Source organism: Aotus nancymaae, unplaced genomic scaffold (assembly GCF_030222135.1).
Source record: "Aotus nancymaae isolate 86718 unplaced genomic scaffold, 86718_ANA_hifiasm-v0.15.2.pri h1tg000049l, whole genome shotgun sequence".
In the NCBI taxonomy this organism is placed as follows: domain Eukaryota; kingdom Metazoa; phylum Chordata; class Mammalia; order Primates; family Aotidae; genus Aotus; species Aotus nancymaae.
Window position 1 is genome coordinate 19,538,527 of NW_026988463.1, and position 20,178 is coordinate 19,558,704.

The window sequence follows — 20,178 nt, forward strand, 5'->3', positions numbered from 1 at the left end:
AATTTTTACAAAAATATGAAAATGAGTTAGAAATGTTAGCTAATTGGTCTCCATTATTTTGCAAATACCAAATTATACCATACAGTTCTAAGCATTTAATAAATGGTAACCCATTAGGCTGGGTGCAGTGGCTCATGCCTGTAATCCCAACACTTTGAGAGGCTAAGGCAGGAGCATCACTTGAGCCCAGGAGTTCAAGACCAGTCTGGGCAACATTGTGAGACTGTCTCTACAGAAAAAAAAACTAGCCAAGTGTGGTGGTACGTGCCTGTGGTCCCAGTTATTCAGGAAGCTATGTTGGGAGGATTGCTTGAGCCTGGAAGCTTGGGGCTGCAGTGAGCCATGATCACACCACTGCACTCCAGCCTGGGCCACAGAGCAAGACCCTGTCTCTAAATAAATAAATATTAACCCATTGAATTTCCAGAAAAAAACCCTGTGAGAAGCATACTAATATTAGAACCATCTTACAAACGAGGCACAAAGAGGTAAAAGAATTCACCAGAGGTCACACAGCTAATAGCTGCTAGAGTTGGGATTCAATCCTCAGCAGTCTAGCTCCAATATCTGCACTCAACCACAACACAACACTGTGCCCCCAAGTGAGAGAGGTCAAGACCTTCTGGGAGGTCAATCAGGCCCAAAAAGCTTCAGTTTACAGTGGCTGCAGCACTTTCCCGCTCTGCTTCCAGGCCTGCCTGGCCATTTCCAGGCTTTCAGTATCCATTGCCACTACCACCCAATGCCTAGGGGGCAGGCCACTTCCCCATCAGCACACTTTGTATAGGGTTAAAATTGTTCTCAGATCAACCCAGCATCAAAGCTGGGTGTAGCCAAAGAAACTTACACTAACATAGACACTCCTCAACTGATGATGGGGTTATGTACCAAAATAAGTCATCATAAGTTAAAAACATCCTATGTCACAAATGCATGGCTGACTGGGAGCTGTGACTCACTGTTGCTGCCCAGCATCTAGACAGAAGGACTGTTTCAACTGAATGGTTATCTCTTTAACACCATTGTAAAGTTGGGAAATAGTAAGCTCAAACCATCTTCTTTTTTTTTTTTTTTGAGAGAGAGTCTCGCTCTGTCACCCAGGCTGGAGTGCAGTGGTGCAATCTCGGCTCACTGCACCCTCCACCTCCCGGTTCAAGCGATTCTCCCGTCTCAGCCTCCCAAGTAGCTGGGATTACAGGCGTGCGCCACCACGCCCAGCTAAAGTTCAAACCATCTTAATTCAGAGACCCATCTGTATGTTAAGAGAAAGCAAAAGTAGCAAAAATATGGATGAATTAACAGTACAGCTCTTAGATAAATGTTTCCTAAGCTTATTTCATTATAAACATCATATGGATACTTGTTAAAAATACTAATTCTCAGGCCCCTGGAGAGATCGATTCAATAGATTTGGAGTGGGATTCTGAAAGCTGAAATCTTGTAATTTTAACAAGCACCTCCAGGTAGTTTTTAGGATCAAGTAAGTTTGAGAGAGTTTAGATGAGCTTGATTGTTGTTGTAACTGTTTATAGAATGAACCAGATCCTGGGTCCTTTCTCTCACTTTAACCTTGCTATGGGAAGCTTGTCTCAAGATAGGACAGCCTAGTGGTTCAACTGTATCTCTGCTATTCACTAGCTGAGTGTCTGTGGGTAAGCTGTTAAAGCTCTCTAAGCTCCAGTTTCCTGATTTGTAAAGTTGGGACTGGGGTGACCAACCTGTGTGTCTGCCTGGGACTAATCTGGTTTTAGTACTTAAGGCAATACATCATGAAGAACTCACCCACCCCTCACCACTTCAGTCCCCAGATAGTTGGTAATCCGAATAATAATAGAACTGATTTCATAGGTTTCTTGTGGTGATTAAATGAGATAATATGTTTAAAGAGCATATCAGAGTGTTTAGCACATAATAAAGGTCCAAAAAATGGGTGCTGTTATTTACCTCTCCCTCACATTCCTCTTTGAAAAATTTCTGTAAGAAAAAATGATAGGAGAGCCGTAGTTGCATTCCACAAACAGGCTTAACAATAGTTTGTTGGTTAACAGGCTACTTTAGGTTGAAGAAAGAAATATTGATAATTAAGCACTCTCATGTCTGTATTACAGGGAAGTTGATATGTAACACAGCTATGTTCTTTTTCTTCCTCCCTTAATAGCAATTCCCAACATGCATGGCTATCAGGGCCTTACAGGCACAGCTATACCCACAGTGATTCCAACTGCAAGGTACCCCCACCTGTTCCCCATTAATTTGAGCCCAGTGGTTTTCTGGAGCAGCTATCTTTGAATGCAAATATGATGAGGCTGAGAGGAAAACAGTACTCTCCCTGCATCCTCAATCATTTTTAACTCTTTTCCAAGGGCTATTATTACTGGGCTTCTTGTTCCTCAGCTAAGAGCATCTGCAGTAACATTCTGGCATCTGGAGATATGCTCCAACCAGGTGAATATCAGATTTCTACAACTTCAAAGCCCAAACTTTATAATTTTTTTGTTTGCTTTTAAATTTAAATACTCATAATTTTCATGTTTAAACATTTTAACACCCTTTGAACAATGAGGAACATGATTCTCCCCAAAGACAGAAGAATTTATCTATATTCCCATCTATTAAAATCTGTGATAAATAACTGGAACTTTTAAAATACTTCCTTTCCATCAATAATTCCTTCATATCTGGAACCACATATTTCTTTAGATAACTGGGTAGGAATTTATATTTTTTTATTTGCAAGAGCTTAAAGGGAAGTTTTTACTCTTAGAATTCCTTTCCCATTGAAGTTTCTCATTCAGCATATAAGCCCCTTTCCTTTTGTAAAGTGCTAGATAAGTATTATTCTTATTCTCCATGCAGGCCACACCCCAGATATAAAAGCAGAATTTTGATACTTAGAAATAGCTAAAAGTCATTTAGAGCAAAATCTGATATAAAATCAGCAATCAACTTGAGAAATGCTAATCTGATCTTTTAAAAATTGGATTAAACTCCTTAGAGGCATTGCACAGAGGAGTGTAATGATTAAAACGCATGTGATCTAGAGTGTGGGTGCTGAGATTTGGATTCCAGCTCAGTCATGCATAGTGTTACTTAAACACTCTACACCTCAATTTCTTCATGTGCAAAATGGGCATAAAAGTTCTAACCATATAGGGCTACAGTACTTAAAGCTTTAGCATTTAATAAGTAGCATGCAGTAAGTACTTAATAAATGCCAGCTACTATTAGGTACTTCAAGAAATTATGAGGATTGGAGAGAGGGAAAGAGAGCAAGGCTGTGGCTTACTCACCATTGTCAACCAGAGAATATTCCCCTTTTCCTGTTTAGACTGAGCTTCTGAAGTAAGGTTCTGTAGGTTCCACGGCTAAACAAAGTTTGAAAACCAATAATGAAGTTATTGAGAGGAAAAGATAATCAAGAGCTATTGCTAAATGATAAAAGCAGGTTGGCAAACTTGCATATTATAAAGCAATCCTATTTTTCTTTTTCTTTTTTTTTTTTTTGAGACGGAGTTTCAGTTGTTGCCCAGGCTGGGGTAGAATGGCATGATCTTGGCTCACTGCAACCTCCCCCTCCCGGGTTCAAGCGATTCTCCTGCCTCAACCGTCCAAGTAGCTGGGATTATAGGCGCCCATCACCACACCTGGCTAATTTTTGTATTTTTAGTAGAAATGGGATTTCACCATGTTAGCCAGGCTGGTCTCGAACTCCTGACCTCAGGTGATCTGCCTGCCTCAGCCTCCCAAAGTGCTGAGATTACAGGCACGAGCCACTGTGCCCGGGCAGCAATCCTATTTTTTTATTTGTCTATATCGTCTCAAAGGATATTACCAAAATGTGATTATTACTGGATGGTAACATTTAAAAAATTTTTTATCCTTCTTTCACATTTTGGCAACCTGTACTTAATATTTTATGCAATAAGAATTTAAATTAATATATTTATCTTAGGAATTTAAAGTATATTTAAAAATTTTGGGGGGCCAGGTACAGTGGCTTATGCCTATAATCCCAGTACTTTGGGAGGCCAACGCTGGAGGATCACTTGAAACCGGGAACCAGCCTGGGCAACATAATGAGACCCTTGTTTCTACAAAAAATCAAAATAAACATTAGCTGAGCATAATGGCATGTGTTTGTAGCTTCAGCTGCTTGGGAAGCTGAGGTGGGAAGATTGCTTGAGGCCAGGACTTCGACACTGCAGTGATCTATGAGCTATGATTGCACCACTGCACTCCAGCCTGGGTGACAAAGTGAGACCTTGTCTCACACAAAAAGAATTTTTTAAGTCTTCATTTTTAAATGGCAAAAAACAAAACATGCAAAGTTAATATTTAAGCTGTGACATTAAACAAAAATTTCCTTAAATAAATTGTGCTATTTTATCCTAGATTGTAGATGGAAATGGCAATGTTCTACCTCCTGGACAAGAAGGGGATATTGGCATTCAAGTTCTACCTAACCGACCATTTGGCCTTTTTACTCATTATGTAGTAAGTGACTTAGTAAATAATCTCTTATTTTCTATTTATTTCTCAAGTTTTTGGTAACTAACCTGGTTAGCTACAAAATATACCTAGGATGGGTACTTGGCCCTTTCTCGAGAGATTGCTTGTCCTGAATTGTAATCCCAAAGACAAGAAATTGAAGAAATACCCAAATTCCTGCTGAAGAAAAGCAGCTTGTCCCCTGAGGCTAGATCACTGTTTCAGGTCCATGAAGGTAAAAGGAAGGTACCCTAGAAAGAAAAAAGCCTCTTAACATCCCCAGAGCCTCTCAATTATCAAACAAAACCCACTCATTTTCCTGAAATCCAATTAGTGTTCTCTCTTCTTGGGAAGAGTGAGAGGGACAGGGGATGAAAGGGTGCTAGGATTAAGCAAATGACTTTCACCAGAGGGGTTCTAACCTCCTTATTGTTTGCAAGAATATTTTCATCTCTAATCACAGTACACAAATTAGAGCAAAGTCTATATCATATAAGGTCCAGATGCTACTTGCCAGTGTATTTTATATAATGTAACAGTATCTTGTTCATTTCTTTTATGTCAAATTTGCAGAACCACTTCTGTTACTGTAAAACAAAACAAAACACAAAACCAAAAACAAACCTGTCTGCTCTTAGAGTTACTAGGTGTCAGTGCTTTCTTTTAACTCTGGGTATTTACTTCTCTCTTTTCCCACCAGCATTATATATTAATCAGTTAGCAAAAGACTTACTTTAGTTTACTCCTCTGAGCTCTAAGCTCTTGCAATATTTATCTATCTAAGAAAATTCTTAAGATGGAAACATGCCTAATCTTTGTATGTAGTTTACCTTTCTTCTCTTGGGCTAGCTCCATGCTGGAATTTCATCCTTATTTTCACACTCTGGCTCTTCCTAACTCTAATGCTTCTCAAAGGAGCCAAACTTTTCTGCTTTCTTGAACATTTAAAAATCCAACTGAGGGCTGGTCACGATGGCTTATGCCTATAATCTCAGCACTTTGGGAGGCCGAGGTGGGCAGATCACTTGAGGTAAGGAGTTGACACCAGCCTGGCCAATAAGGTAAAATCCCATCTCTACCAAAAAATACAAAAATTAGCTGAGTGTGGTGGTGCAAGCCTGTAGTCACAGCTACTTGGGAGGCTGAGATGGGAGAATCGCTTGAACCTGGGAAGCAGAGTTTGCAGTGAGCCAAGATTATGCTACTGCACTCCAGCCTGGGTGACAGAGTGAGACTCTGTCTCGAAAAAAAAAAAAAAAGCCAATTGACCAGAAGAGTTAGATTCACCACATTAACAAAATGCTATTTGTTTTGCAGGATAATCCTTCAAAAACAGCTTCAACTCTACGAGGCAATTTCTATATTACTGGGGACAAAGGGTATATGGATGAAGACGGATATTTCTGGTTTGTTGCAAGATCAGATGATATCATATTGTCCTCTGGGTAATTTTCTTTTCCATATGTGCATATGTCTGTGTTAACTGATCATCGTGTTCCAGAGTGAACCTGCCACTCACCTATATGTATTCATCCTATATGCTTTTCTAGTTATCGAATTGGACCATTTGAGGTAGAAAGTGCCCTGAATGAACACCCTTCAGTTGCAGAGTCAGCTGTTGTCAGCAGCCCAGACCCCATCAGAGGAGAGGTAAAAGAACTGATTCATCTCAACTTTATAATTTGTTGGCAGTTTAACACAAACTTACAAACAGTAGCTTAGTGAAACAGAATTAACCAAATGATTCATTCACTAAATATGTAAGTCAGATAGAAATGTGCTAGTCAGAAAGAACTGCTACAAAATAAGATTGAATTATGAGTTGTAGCTCTGATCCTAACCAAAACCAAAAAATAATAATAAGACTGAAAATATGTACTAGAAAGAATTTAAATTCTTTCCATGGTGGAAAGATGGTGTGAATGCCAGTAACCAAGGCTCACATGAGGATGGGGTGACAGAAGTCAGCTGGATAGGATCAAGTTGTTACCCAGAAGGTCTGGAAACCAACAAGGTCCCTGGTGTAGTGGAGGAGAATGGACATCATATATCAGGAGTGAGAACAAGGTCAGAGGCTAGAACTGAGGTAACCATAAGCAGGCTGCGTAGGTAAATAAGTAGAGATTTCAAGAAATAAGCTCTGAATAACAGAGCAGTCCTGAAAGCCCATTCCTATTGGGGCTGACCACACAGTATTCTGGGTTAAAGGTACCATGTCAGGCAGCCTCCTGTTTCGCCTGTGTGTCTACAGCATGTCCCTAGATGAGTTACAAGTTCCCACAATATTTCTTCAATCTGTATTCCTTCTAACACTGAACCCAAGTTTTGAAGATGACATTGATGTCAATACAAATCCAGAACTTTCTGTACCATGTATTCAACTTCCTTATCTCAAATCCTAGGTATAGGGCTGCAAGCACAGGACACAGGGCAGAGTTAGAAGATATTAATTTCAGGGAATGAAATAGGTCCTCAAGTTTAAGGCAGGCCAGGCACAGTGGCTCACACCTGTAATCCTAGCACTTTGGGAGGCTGAGGTGGGTGGATCACCTGAGGTCAGGAGTTTGAGACCAGCCTGGTCAACATGGTGAAACCCTGTCTCCACTAAAAATACAAAAATTAGCAGGGCATGGTGGTGCACACCTGTAATCTCAGCTATTTGCGAGGCTGAGACAGAAGAATCACTTGGACCCAGGATGGGGAGGTTGCAGTGAACCACTTGCGTTCCAGCCTGGGCAACAGAATGAGACTCCGTCTCAAAAATAAAATAAAATAAAATTTAAAAGTTTAAGGCAAAAATGGGAGATATGCATGTTACAGTGGAATGAGGGTGGATCTCCCCCCAGGACTGACTCCCTTAACTGATCTTTGATGCCAGAAGATACCCTGTAAGTCCTCCTGGTTGGCTCAAGGTTGTTCTGGATATTGCCCAGTGGCTGGGAATTGGCAGTTTGTCAAGTTGCTAGGATGAAAGTCCCTATTTACTATGAAAGGGTATACTCCAGGCAGTGGAGGGCAGGGAAAACAGTCAGTGATTATTGGCTTGTCTCTTTGCTCTGACCACCACCGGCAAGGTTTCGCAAGTCTCAGCTCTACCTGTACCTGACTCCTACCATCAGTCATCATCAGTTTTACTCACCTAGACAGGTGCTTACTTGGAACAGGATGGTAGCTGAGGCTTTGGGAACAGGGTTGGCTTGGCAGTCACCTGATATCCTAGAGTACAATACAAAAAAGATCTATAAGTGGGTTGTGGTCCCCTCACAGCTCTGGGGTCTTGGCGTAGGGCTTGGATTAGTCAGAGTGAGGAGGAGAATGTAGCCAGTTTCTCAACACTGGTGGGCTGCAGGATTTCCTGGTAGATGTGAGTGGGTGTCTCAAACCAAGTGTCCATGAACAAAATGGCCACATACTCCATGCCACCAGTGGTTCCTCCCGTTCTGCTGGCAGGCCTATTCTACCTGGGTTACGTACTTCTCCAGGCTGGGTCTTGCCAGGCCTTTAATTGGGTAGCAAGTTCCAGAATTGATTAAAAAGAATATTTAGATTTGAAATACAATTTTAACATTGGAATGTGAAATAAACACTTGAGAAATATTTGTCTGCATCACTAGGTTCTTACATTTTTTGGAACACATACCTCTTTGAGAATTTGAAGAAAACCACAGGCCACTGATGGACTTATGCACTGATGGAAATGTTCTGTATTTGCAGTATCCAATACGATAGCCATGCATGGCTATCAGTCACTTGAAATGTGGCTAGTGTGACTGAGAAAATTTAATCTTATTTAATTTTAATTCATTTAAATTGAAATAGCCACATTTGGCTAGTGGCTATCATATTGAATGGCATAGCCACTTTTCTCAGAAAAATACAAGATTTTGCATAGAATTTCAGAGAAGTCTGAAGCCCACTTATGGATTTGGGGTTAAAAAATAAAACCCAAACTTCTTGCAATTCTATGACTACAACTAAGAGCTAATGTATTTGTTGACATACTATGTGCCAGACATTATACATCTATGCTAATTCATTTAATCATCATAATCTCTTTTACAGAGAAAGAAACTGAGGCACAAAGAGAGTACCTAACTTGTCCAACATTACCCAACAAACTGTGACTTGAACCCAGCTGTTCTGACTTCAGAGTTCATACTTTTACTCATAATGTTAGGTTGCTCCTTTTAGTAGTCGTTTAAAAAGATAAAGAAGACTTCATCCAAGGTATAGAAGTCAATATGTGAACCAGCATTATAAAGTTTTTAAAATAATTTGCCTTTGAATGACTTACTTCTAATAAGCATAATTTTTTAATTTGCAAAAATGTTGCTAATGCAGCAGAACCAGCATAACTGCAAATATATTTTATAAAATGTCAAGAAATGAATAGAACAAAATTATATCCATAGACACACATACACACAAGGGTTCACAACTGCCCTATGGCACATGTAAATTAAAAATGTTAAAGGGTTTTCTTTTTTTCTTAGAGACAAAGTCTCACTATGTTGCCCAGGCTCCTCTCAAACTCCTGGGCTCAAGCAATCTTCCTGCCTTGGCCTCCCAAATGTTGGGATTACAGGCATGAGCCACTGGGGTTTCGGGTAAAGACAAAAATGGGTAACAGCTCATAAAATGTAAAATTACCCACTGGTGAAGTTTTCAATATGTGAAAAAATTATAACTTGAAGTCTTTGTTTCTCACCAATAACTGTTCTGAGTAATTTGTTGTTTCAAATAATTCATTTTCAATGAAATCTTTACTCCTAGATCAAAGTGGATAGGAAATGTTGCCAGCTTATCTTTAAGCTGGACAAATGAATCCTTGAGTTTAGTAAGATTTCAGGCACTTAACTGCAGGATATTTAATCATAAAAAAGATTCAGGGGACTCTCCTGGAACTGTGCCTGCATGAACCATCATTCCACAGCCAGCTCTGGGCTGGTAATCTGGCTTTGGAGGTACATACTAGTTGATGCACCTAGACTCATGCCTATAGGGAAGGCAGTATATGGCAGTCCTGGCAGTGCCCTAGGAGAGAAAATGATAGGACTCCAAATTTACTTTTAAAGGGGGCTCTGAGGGATGGCCTATCTTTCTGTCTTCTCCATTAAAGTTCCAAAAACTAGGCAGGGTTTTCCAAAACATTTCTAGGAAGGATAAACTTTGGAGAACAGGATTTATAAGCATAAAGTAACAACGTCTTTCTTGTCTTCTGCCAGTTAAAGGCCACCACAATTTCCTTATTCCTCAGGGCCATGGAAATGGATCAGAGCAATAGCAAAGTGGCTGCTGGAATCTTCACAGCCTTGTGTAAAGACTGCATGTTCTCTGTGAACTGTTCCCTTCAACAAAGACATGGCAAACTCAGGGTGACTACTGTTTATAAGTAGCTCCCATGCTGAGGGCTAGGCTGGACCAGGCTGGGTCATCACACAGGTCCCAGAAGCTCTCCTGTTAGGTACAGACCAGGAAGTGCGTGAGTCAACTGGCTGGCTTAAGAATACAAAGTTGGGATCAAACTTTATTAAAACACTCTGGCCCACCCCACCAGGCACATAGATTCTCAGTTAGAGTAAGCAAATAAGACTTAGTAAAACAAACAGATGCGTAACTCATTTTCCTGGTGTTTCAAATATTTATTTTAGGTAGTAAAGGCTTTTATTGTTCTGAACCCTGATTACAAGTCACATGATCAAGAACAACTAATAAAGGACATTCAGGAGCATGTTAAAAAAACTACAGCACCTTACAAATATCCCAGAAAGGTAGGTATCCTAATTATGATGAATATTTACTGTGTTATGGAAAATTTCAACTGTTTATTTTTACCTTTTAATGACTATATTCTTCACTCATGTTATATACCACATGTCCCAAACTGAACTGATGACATATGGGTAAGAATCAGAATCTTTGAGATAAAAATGAAACCCTAAACCTATTTTGTTTGGTCCTTTGGACTTGCAGTAAATACTTAATATCAAGACAAATTTCCTCAACAATACCCTTTTCCCTTCTTTGGTTATTACCCAAAACCCATTCCAATGAGTATTCTAATTCTTTCACCTAGAATTCGTAATTGAACTGCTATATAATTGGCTTTATGTAAAGACAAAAATTTCCAGGCTAATTTTCTTCCTTTTGATGCCAACAGGTAGAATTTATTCAAGAGCTGCCAAAGACTATCAGTGGGAAGACAAAAAGAAATGAACTGAGGAAGAAAGAATGGAAAACAATTTAAATGTGTTTCATTAACTACCATATCTATAAAGCAAACATATTATCTGTCAATCTCTAGAAACCGTAAGATGATGGAGAGGTGATAAAAACTGTGGTAGTATGCTCAGAAACTGTTGATTTAAAATATCTTGTGGTTATGACATCAGAGGCTAAATTTTGAAATAAAATATTTGGTAAATTCCTCTGCATTACTGTCAATGTTCCTATCATTTCTTAATATAAAAAGAATGTCATCAATTATTAATTTTTAAATGTATAGTATAGAAGCAGTTTCTGAACCAAATCTCTGCTACATAGGTTTTCAAACTTTAGTTGACTAATTCTTCTGATATATTGATATACAAATCAGAATCAATGTTCGAGCTGTGAAATAAAACTAAAGAACTTATAAAAGTTTTTAGAAAAATACAAAATACCAGTTAGAAGATTATGATAATTCTCAAAGTACAGGTATCTAACTGAAAATATACTATGGACTTTTATTAGTCACATTTTTGTGCACATAATTTAAAAATAGTTTAAGACTTCTTCAAGGTCTAACTATAAAAGAAGGATCATATACTATTGTTGCTTATTATATGTAATCTAATAAATACTGTTAACAAAAGATTACATTTGTGGTTCCTGAAGAAAGTACGATGAATTCAGTAAACATTAATATATAAAATAGTGTAAGATGTTATCAGAATACTCATGTTTGGAAATTCAAAGAACAATTAGAATTCATACATGAAAGATTATCAATTCCTCATTGAAGGCCTGAGTCTCAAGGAATTTTTGGTAGAAATACTTAAATTTCGGTCACGAAGATGGCTTGTTTCTGGAGAATTAAAAGTGAGTCCCCCTGTGGAATGAAATGGAACCATGCTGTTGGCTCTTTCCTTTTGAAGTGTTTGTTCCCATTTGAAATAACCACAACATTTTCTGTTTTCTTGGTATTTCCCAATAGGGCAAAAATAGAAGACTTTTCCATGGTTCGGTCCATTATTAGAAACAACAAGTCTCCTAGACCTTCGCCCACACTTGCATAAGGGAGGAGTCATTTTCCCACTCTTCCAAGGCCCTTGTAGGTTAACTATAGAAGTTAATACAGATGGGAAAAGCTTCTGGGAAGAACTTCTTCCTGGGGAGCACTCAGATGACGTAGGCTTTTCTTCATGAATAGTGAAGGGTTGTTTTTTTGCTGGTGGGAAAGCTTTAGGACTGCATGGATTCCTTTTGGTACCACTTGAAAGAAGAGGATGTTTCCCCAAAACTAAAGGATGAGACATATTGGCATTAACTCTGTTGCAGGTACTTGATTTGTGTTCAGGTAACTTAAAGGCAGAAACATCTGAAACTGGATCTTTGGCTTCTTTTACATTATAAATAGTAGTGTGAGGACTCTTGTATACAATAGACTTAGAAGTCTCAGATTTTTGAAGAGTTTCCTCTATGTCTCCAAAGTTATCATGACTTGGCATTTCTGATTCTTTCAGAACCATTAATCTTTCTCCAGAATTAAATGAAATCTCTAAGTCTGAATCACTAATGGGAACTGTACAGCCTACGTTTTCCTCAGGCTGAGATGCTGGCAGTAAAACCACATCTTCCCAATCAGCCAACACAGGTAAACAGTCAAGGGTAGAGCTCATTTCCATGTCAGAAACATGATTAACCGTTGGAATGGTGGTAGAAACAAGTACCAATTCTGAACCAACTGTTGAAGACTTAGATTTGGTATTCAATGCAAGATGTTCATTTTTTCCTTGCTTTTGCATATAGATAGGTGAATTCAAGGTAGGAGATTGCAAATGCCCCAGAGAAGTAGAGGACTTAGAATTAATAATAGATAAGCAACTTTTGACATTGTGAAGACCTGTTTTTACATTGTTCTTTACTTGTAATTGATCCTTCTGTGCCTTTATAGGAAAATTTGCACAAACTGACTTCATTTGAACTTTTTCAAGAGAATTTATTGTATTTTTAGGCTCCTTATTATATATGCTAGGACCCTGGATGCTGTTACAGGCAGACATTTCTTCAACTTGATTTGTATTCAAATTTCTGGCCAGAATGCTGGAATTCTTCTTAGTGGGAACCTATGATTCCACAGACAAATCCAACAGTTTTAGAAACTGTGCATTCATAATTTCTTCAGTATATAGTTTATGATAAAAAAGAAATGTCATTGATTTATAAATGACTACACACATTAAATCAACATTTTCAAAGAACATATGCCTGTTTATGAAGTTTGAGACGACAGAATAAAAAGGCAAGACACTACTAACCTTGTTCAATGACCTTGTAATTTTCATTAGACAGCCATCCCTGATCATTTTCCAAGCAAGAAGGGCAGTATTCCGAGAATCATCCAACCCTGAGGATACAGATATCAAACACTGAATTTAGTGGTACTAGTACTATTTCCTTAGTACTAAAAAAATAACAGCCAACAACAACAACAATAACAACCCACCACTTGTATAGAAATTGTAGCATTTTTTTTTTTTTTGAGACAAAGTCTCGCTCTGTTGCCCAGGCTGGAATGCAATGGCACAATCTTGGCTCACTGCAACCTTGGCCTCCAGGGTTCAAGTGATTCTCCTGCCTCAGTCTCCTGAGTAGCTGGGACTGTTACAGGAATACACCACTATACCTGGTTAATTTTTGTATTTTTAGTAGAGACGGGGTTTCACCATGTTGGCCAGGCTGGTCTCGAACTCCTGACCTCGTGATCTGCCCACCTCGGCCTTCCAAAGTGCTGGGATTACAGACGTAAGCCACTGCACCCGGCCAGGTTTTATGACCATCTACTAATTTTAATCACGATAAACTGGTCTTGTGGAAGGCTGTGGCAGCATTACCAATGAAAGACAAGCTCATCCACATTTATAGAGGAGGATGTGAAAATGTATTAGACAGCTCCCCAAAATGTGGCCAACATTCTGTAGGAACCAGGATTTGTGAATAATCTAATAGTCTTGTTCAGTTTTTTCACTAATCCATTCTATTATTGCGCAATTGTTTAACCTCCATTTGATTTGGCTCTTTTCATTCTTTTTAGCAACTAGAAAGCCATTAGATGGCAGTGTATCCTACAATAGTCTATGAAAGTGGTAATTTGAAAGTCTTAAAGCAATGTGAATTGTTTAGATTAGGAGCTTTTTTTAAAGGCTGAAGATATCCTTATTAATGACATTACCAAAAAATGAAATTCATATGAAATATTTTTTGAAAGTCAAATAACTTACATAAGTTTTAACTTATACCAACCAGAATGTTCTCGTCCTGAGAATTCTATTCCCACTTCCTGCAAGGCACCACTTAGTCCTTTTGGTTTTCTCCTATAGAAAAGCTAATCAAATAAATAAGATATATCTGAAAAAAAGATTACTATCTTAAAGACTATGTATTAACCACTTTTCATAATTTTTAGTTCTATTAAATTTAAAATGCGCTTATTTTGTGTGTAGTTTTTAAATACTTTAAGAAATGCATTTATGTGACCATTCCAAAAGAAATTATCTTATTTGTAGAAACCCATGACCATATGTAGGATAAAAGTTAATCATTTGTCAACAGAAGAAAAGTAACCATGTCCCCATTTTTTACCATTACCTTGTAAGTTGCTCTGAGATCAATCCAAGAATTTAAAAACACAGGTTTTAACAGCTGCTTTCTTTTACACTCATACTCCAGGCAAACCCCCAAGTCCCAGTCTGCATTAGGTACATTGAAATAGAACAAAGTCAATGATGCCAGCATTTTTAACTTATGGTGCCACCATTTACAAATAGAATGCTAGAAGATGATATAAAATAAAACAGTAATATTTCATTGCTCTGCTAATATCTAAAAATTATTCACTTTATATAACTTACTATTAAGAAGTTAGGTTGATGATTAAATTTCAAAATGATTTCTTAAACACCCAGTAAAACCCTGACTATTTCAGAAAGAAGAGCAAGATGTTAAATTACAAGGGCTACATTTTCTATATTCGAGGAAAATATTAATGTCATTGAAAAACCAAACATTTTGTAGTAACTGGAAATCAAATATGACCATCAATGCTATGCTATCAATGACACAGTATTGCTATCAAGGACTATTAACAGCAATGCTCCACCACAGTCATACAAAAAAGCTACTTTCAATGGCTCATTTTCTTTTCTTTTAAGTGTCAAAGCATAAAAGCAACGGATGTTGAGCTGATGAAGACTCTGTAGAAAATAGCATGATAAGAGTTTTCACTAAATCATCTTTGCTTAATTCATAAGAAAATAGTGGAACTCTATAAAGATTTTTTTTTAAGTTCAGGCTTAAAATTTCAAGGAATTCCAAAAGGTTAACTTGAAAAATATGTATGAATTTACCTTTCTTGGCTAACATCTGCTAGGCATTTAAATTTTTCCTAGCCCAGGAGATTAACAAATATAAAATAGGTTAGCAAGTATAAAACTAGAAATATAGAATTACATAGTGTTAATACTACCCATTTGTGATATTTTTTACCTGACCAAGTAACAAATGCACATAAGTTTACTTCAGAAGTAGAAGGCTCTGAAACCCCAGCAGTAAAAATAATGTTCTTCTGTTGCTGAATCTTATGAATCCATTTACAGAACTGAGATAAACAAATCTTCAGAGGGACTCCTTCATCAACTTGAGCCTGAGTAGAGAGTCAAAAAATCTGAATTCAACAATCAAAGCCCATGATTATTTAGCATATTTTATAACTATGGAGAAAGATTAATGGTTTTAAAAGAATCAGAAATGCCAAGTCATGAAAACACAGTGTATTGTGGGAAAATATAACAAAGCAATTCTAACTGGCAAAGAGTTTATCTAGTGGAAAGATGTAAAAACACATGGGAAAGAAACAACATTTAGAATCCAAGGTAAGACAAATTAGGTTGATAAAACTAAAATCACACAGAAATATGATTATTAAATCCAGACTGACAGAAAATGAAAGACAAATTTAAATCACTTAATTTCCACAAAATCAATTTGATCCTCATTTTATAACACTATTCTTCCTTTCCTTTTCATTTATTTAAAAAAATTTTTTTTAATTTTTTTTGAGACAAGGTCTTGCTTTCTTGCCCAGTGTGGAGTGCAGTGGCACAATCTCAGTTCATTGCAACCTCCACCTCTCAGTTCAAGCGAGTCTACTGCTCCAGCCTCCTGAGTAGTTGGGATCACAGATGTGTGCCACCATACCTGGATAATTTTTGTATTTTTAGTAGAGATGAGGTTTCGCCATGTTGGCCACGCTGGTCTTGAACTCCTGATCTCAGGTGATCCAACCGCCTTGGCCTCCCAAAGTGCTGGGTTTACAGGCGTGTTCCTTTGCTTTTTAAATTGAGTCCTGACGTGGCTCACACCTATAATCCTAGCACCTTGGGAGGCCGAGGTGGGCGGATCACTTGAGGTCAGGAGTTCGAGACCAGCCTGGCAAACATGGTGAAACCACATCTCTACTAAAAATATAAAAATTAGCCAGGCATAATGGGGTGTACCTATAGTCCCAGCTACTTGAGAGGCTGAGGCATAAGAATCATTTGAACCCAGGAAGCAGAGGTTTCAGTGAGCTCAGCCACCTCACTCCAGCCTGGCTGACAGAGCATGATTCTGTGTCAAAAATAAACAAACAAACAAACAAATAAATAAATAGAATCCTGAATCTAGAATAACACTAATCTTATTTATTTATTTATTTATTTATTTTCAGAGACAAGTTCTGTTGCCTACGATAGACTGAGATTATACTGCCCTGCAGTCTTAAACTCCTGGGCTCAAGTGGTCTTCCCACCTCAGCCTCAGCCTCCCAAGTAGCTGGGACTACAGGTACATGCCACCAAGTAGAGACTGGGTTCTCACTATGTTGTCTAGGTTGGTCTTGAACTCCTGGCCTCAAGCAATTCTCCAACATCAGCCTCCCAAAGTTCTGGGATTACAGGCATAAAGCCATCATGCCTAACAATAAATAAATCTAATTCCAAATGGTATAATAGCTTTTATTTTCTTTTTGAGACTAACTTCTGAATTTTAAAATTTGCATCATACCTGCTTTATGCCTGTCAATTCCATGCAAAATTCTGAAAGAATTGGATGTTCCTGAGGTTGAACATAAGCATGGAACTCAGATTCACTCTGTCCAGTTAATGTGTTCAGCAACACTGCTGGAAATTCAACTAAACAAAAGAAACATCAATTGACAGTTGAATATATAATTTTAAAATTAATCCTGCATCCTAAATTAAACACACATTATCATTTCAATAGCATTGTTAAAACAACCAATTTTCAGTAAAAGCATATTAAAATGGCCAAAACAGTGTGACATAAAGGTTATAACAAAGTTATGCTAAAGAATAAATCAAAACACTGAAGTTATGAGTATGTTGTCTTAAAAGAAAACTCAATATAATTAAATATAAAGACCATATGAAATATAAAATTTACTCCTTTTTGCAAAGGTATTTTTTTCAGTTTCTATGCCATTGAGGTATTTTATGTAATATAAAACAACTATTTTATATAATAACACATTTAGGTATTTGAGATTTTGCTCTTTCTTATTCAACACAGGTTTTATATTAAAACACCAATGCATAGACCATCGTATTTTCTTAAACTCTTGGCTGATTTATGTCTATAAACTTTAAAGTGACTTATTTGGTGCCAGCTTTGGCCATTGGTAGTCCAGACTTACTTATTTCCTGGCTATGGTGGCGTTTCCCATCATTCCAGCATGTCGATTCAAAATCAATGACAATTAAGTAGTCAAACAATTGCTCTGCAAAAGATCAAGTTGTTCTTATGCTTTACCAGTGCTGAAAGTACAAGGCTACAAAGTGCAAAGAAACTAAGCATACTACTTACTGGATTTGCTTCTTCCTAGATTCCCATTTGCTGATGCAATTGACTTTCTTCTAATTAATCCAAGCTGCCTAAAAATGTGAAGCAATCCAAATATGATCAGTGAACTCATTCACACTCGTGTTTGAATAGGCTACCAAACTAATGGTACTGGGCGACAATCACATTATTTATTGTGACCAAAGGGAAATTGAACTGGACTTTGGGTTTACCTGCATAGGCCTCAAAAATATGTATTTGCAAATTTAGGCTAATTTGTTGGTTTTGTTTTTGAGACAGGGTCTCGCGTTGTCACCTAGGCTGCAGTGCAGTGGTATGATCACGGCTCACTGCAGCCTCAATCTCCTGGGCTCAAGCAATCCTCCCACCAGTTTCCTGACTAAGACTACAGATGTGCGCTACCATGGCCACTAGCTTAAAAAAATTTTTTTTTTGTAAAGGCAGGGTCTCACTATGTTGCCCAGGCTTGTCTCAAACTCCTGAGCTCTAGTGATCCTCCCACCTCAGCCCCACAAAGTGCTGGGATTATAGGCCTGAGCCACTGTGTTCAGCCAATTTACACTAATTTTATGTTACCCTTATTTACAGTAATGCTTAGGAACTCAAATGATTGTAGAGGTAAAAATCCACTGGAAATCTTATTTTTACCTCTGCATTTTTTAAGCTCTTGCTACATATACAGTGCAGTTTTAAGAAGACAATGTAAGACATGGTTTAGTCTTCCACCTTAAAAATCTGGGTAAAGAAACAAAAAATAGGGCCAGGTACAGTGGCTCATGCCTATAATCCCAGCATTTTGGAAGGCCAAGGTGGGTGAATTGCTTGAGGTCCGGAGTTCCAGACCAGCCTGAGCAACATGGTGAAACCCCGCCTCTATTAAAAAAAAAAAAAAAAGAGCTTATTGAGGTCTTAAGTGCAAGTAAAACAAACTACTTGGCATTAGGTAGAGTTTTAACCAAGCAGACACCTCCTGTAGTTTTCTATGTTTAAGAGGTGAGAGGGAAGTGCCAGGATTTGGGAATAATCTTATCATTTATTGATTGCTTACTACATAGCAGGTACTAAACTAAGATGACAGCCTCCTTTAATCTTCAACAAGTGTAGCAGGTAGAAACTTTTGCTATCTATATTTTATGGATGAGAAAAGTGATTCTGTAATTTGCCAAAGAACATAGCTTTGGTACATCAACCCAGGACTGTCCAACTCTGAAGCCTATGCTATTTGCTAATGTAGTACATTCTTCTAGTAATCAGAAATGCGCACAGAGCGTCTAGCAATCAGGGAGGACACAATGATTCATACTGTTAATTAAAAGGATCACTAGGAAATGGGTTGAACACCTTGATGGGTACAGTGTGCCCTGTCTGAGGCCTCCAACCAGTCTGCAGGGCACTGTCACGTCCAGTCGTTTCCCGAGGCCTAGAATGGTCAGGCACTGGCTCACGGTCACACAGTCAAGACCCCAGGGTTCGTCGGCCTCGGGCTCCTGTCACCCTCGGGTAGAAGGCGGCCCAAGGCTGTAGACCGAGGTCTTTCCAACCGTGCCACAGAGGACAGGTCGCAGACGCCGGGGCTGCGGACAATGGAGGCAGTCACCGCAGCCGCCACCTGCCCTGCCCTGCTCTACCGGAGCGACCCCCTCCCCACGCCCCAACCCGAAACCCCTCACGTACCGCGCGAGCCGCTTGGTCGCCATTCCCAACATTCCTTGCTCTCCCAAGTCCAACTGCCGGAAGTCGCTCGACTTCTACTTCCGGTCCGTTCAAACCGCCCGCGAGACTGAGGAGACTGTTGTTGTTGGCGTCTGTGGTTAAGGCGGGGCGGGCCTCTGCTCTCCGCTCGGCTTCTCTTTAGCGTTTCCCGAACTAGGGGATGTGGGGACTGGTTTTGGGCTAGGAAGCCGCTCGGCAGCACCTCCTTTCCCTTCTGCCAGCGGGCGGACGCCCGTTGTAGCCGTTGGGAAACCGTTAGGAATCAGGTAAACGACGCTAACCGTAAAGCGGTTTGGGTAGAGCGGCGCGGGTGTCCAGTCCGCGGAACTGGGAGATCGTTGGCACTCTGGCCTTTTTAGGGGGACGGGAAGAGTTCACTAAACTGAATTGAGAAGCAGATCCTAGGGAGATTGAAAGCCGTCAAGCCCGTGCAGCTCTCCCGCTAGGAGGCGGCACGCGGGGGATCGGGGCGCTGGAGTTTCCCCAGCTCTAGCTCATCTTTCTCCACAGCCATGGAGCCAGAGAGTGAAGGGACCGAGGGACACCCCAGGAAGGTCAGGAAGAGGAGGCAAGCCCCGAACAAGCTGGTCGGGGCGGCTGAGGCGGTGAAAGCCGGTTGGGATCTCGAGGAGAGTCAGCCCGAGGCCAAGGTGAGCTACCGGGGAGCCCGAGCAGGCGGCCCGAGTCTAAGGTGAGCTACGGGGGGCCCGAGCAGGCGGCCCGAGTCTAAGGTGAGCTACGGGGGGCCCGAGCAGGCGGCCCGAGTCTAAGGTGAGCTACGGGGGGCCCGAGCAGGCGGCCCGAGTCCAAGGTGAGCTACGGGGGGCCCGAGCAGGCGGCCCGAGTCCAAGGTGAGCT

At 39.5% G+C, this 20,178-nt stretch overlaps 3 protein-coding genes across 8 annotated transcripts in view; 2 read left to right on the forward strand and 1 right to left on the reverse strand.

Moving 5' to 3' along the window:
* Positions 1–10,922, forward strand: part of ACSM3 (acyl-CoA synthetase medium chain family member 3) — a 53,738-nt gene extending 42,816 nt beyond the window's left edge. For all 4 annotated transcript variants that reach the window (XM_012464692.3, XM_012464689.3, XM_012464690.3 and 1 more), the window contains 5 exons: positions 4,393–4,494; positions 5,806–5,933; positions 6,039–6,138; positions 10,140–10,259; positions 10,649–10,922. In XM_012464692.3, coding sequence (XP_012320115.1) covers positions 4,393–4,494; positions 5,806–5,933; positions 6,039–6,138; positions 10,140–10,259; positions 10,649–10,735 — 537 coding nt within the window. In that variant the 3' untranslated portion in view covers positions 10,736–10,922. The remainder of the gene's footprint in view (positions 1–4,392; positions 4,495–5,805; positions 5,934–6,038; positions 6,139–10,139; positions 10,260–10,648) is intronic.
* On the reverse strand, positions 10,107–19,376 carry ERI2 (ERI1 exoribonuclease family member 2). The gene is made up of 9 exons (XM_012464688.2): positions 19,282–19,376; positions 17,611–17,678; positions 17,441–17,524; positions 16,792–16,919; positions 15,235–15,391; positions 14,338–14,438; positions 13,993–14,074; positions 13,008–13,096; positions 10,107–12,815 (listed from the first exon to the last, which is right to left on the reverse strand). The coding sequence occupies exons 1-9, from the start codon at positions 19,311–19,313 to the stop codon at positions 11,475–11,477; spliced, it is 2,082 nt and encodes a 693-aa protein (XP_012320111.1). The 5' UTR covers positions 19,314–19,376; the 3' UTR covers positions 10,107–11,474.
* REXO5 (RNA exonuclease 5) overlaps positions 19,369–20,178 on the forward strand; it is a 77,860-nt gene continuing 77,050 nt past the window's right edge. For 2 of the 3 annotated variants that reach the window (XM_021672308.2, XM_012464686.2), the window contains exons 1-2: positions 19,370–19,586; positions 19,831–19,970. In XM_021672308.2, the coding sequence (XP_021527983.2) occupies positions 19,833–19,970 (138 nt within the window). In that variant the 5' untranslated portion in view covers positions 19,370–19,586; positions 19,831–19,832. Of the gene's footprint in view, positions 19,587–19,830; positions 19,971–20,178 lie in introns of all 3 variants that reach the window. The other variant, XM_012464687.2, reaches the window with a different exon arrangement.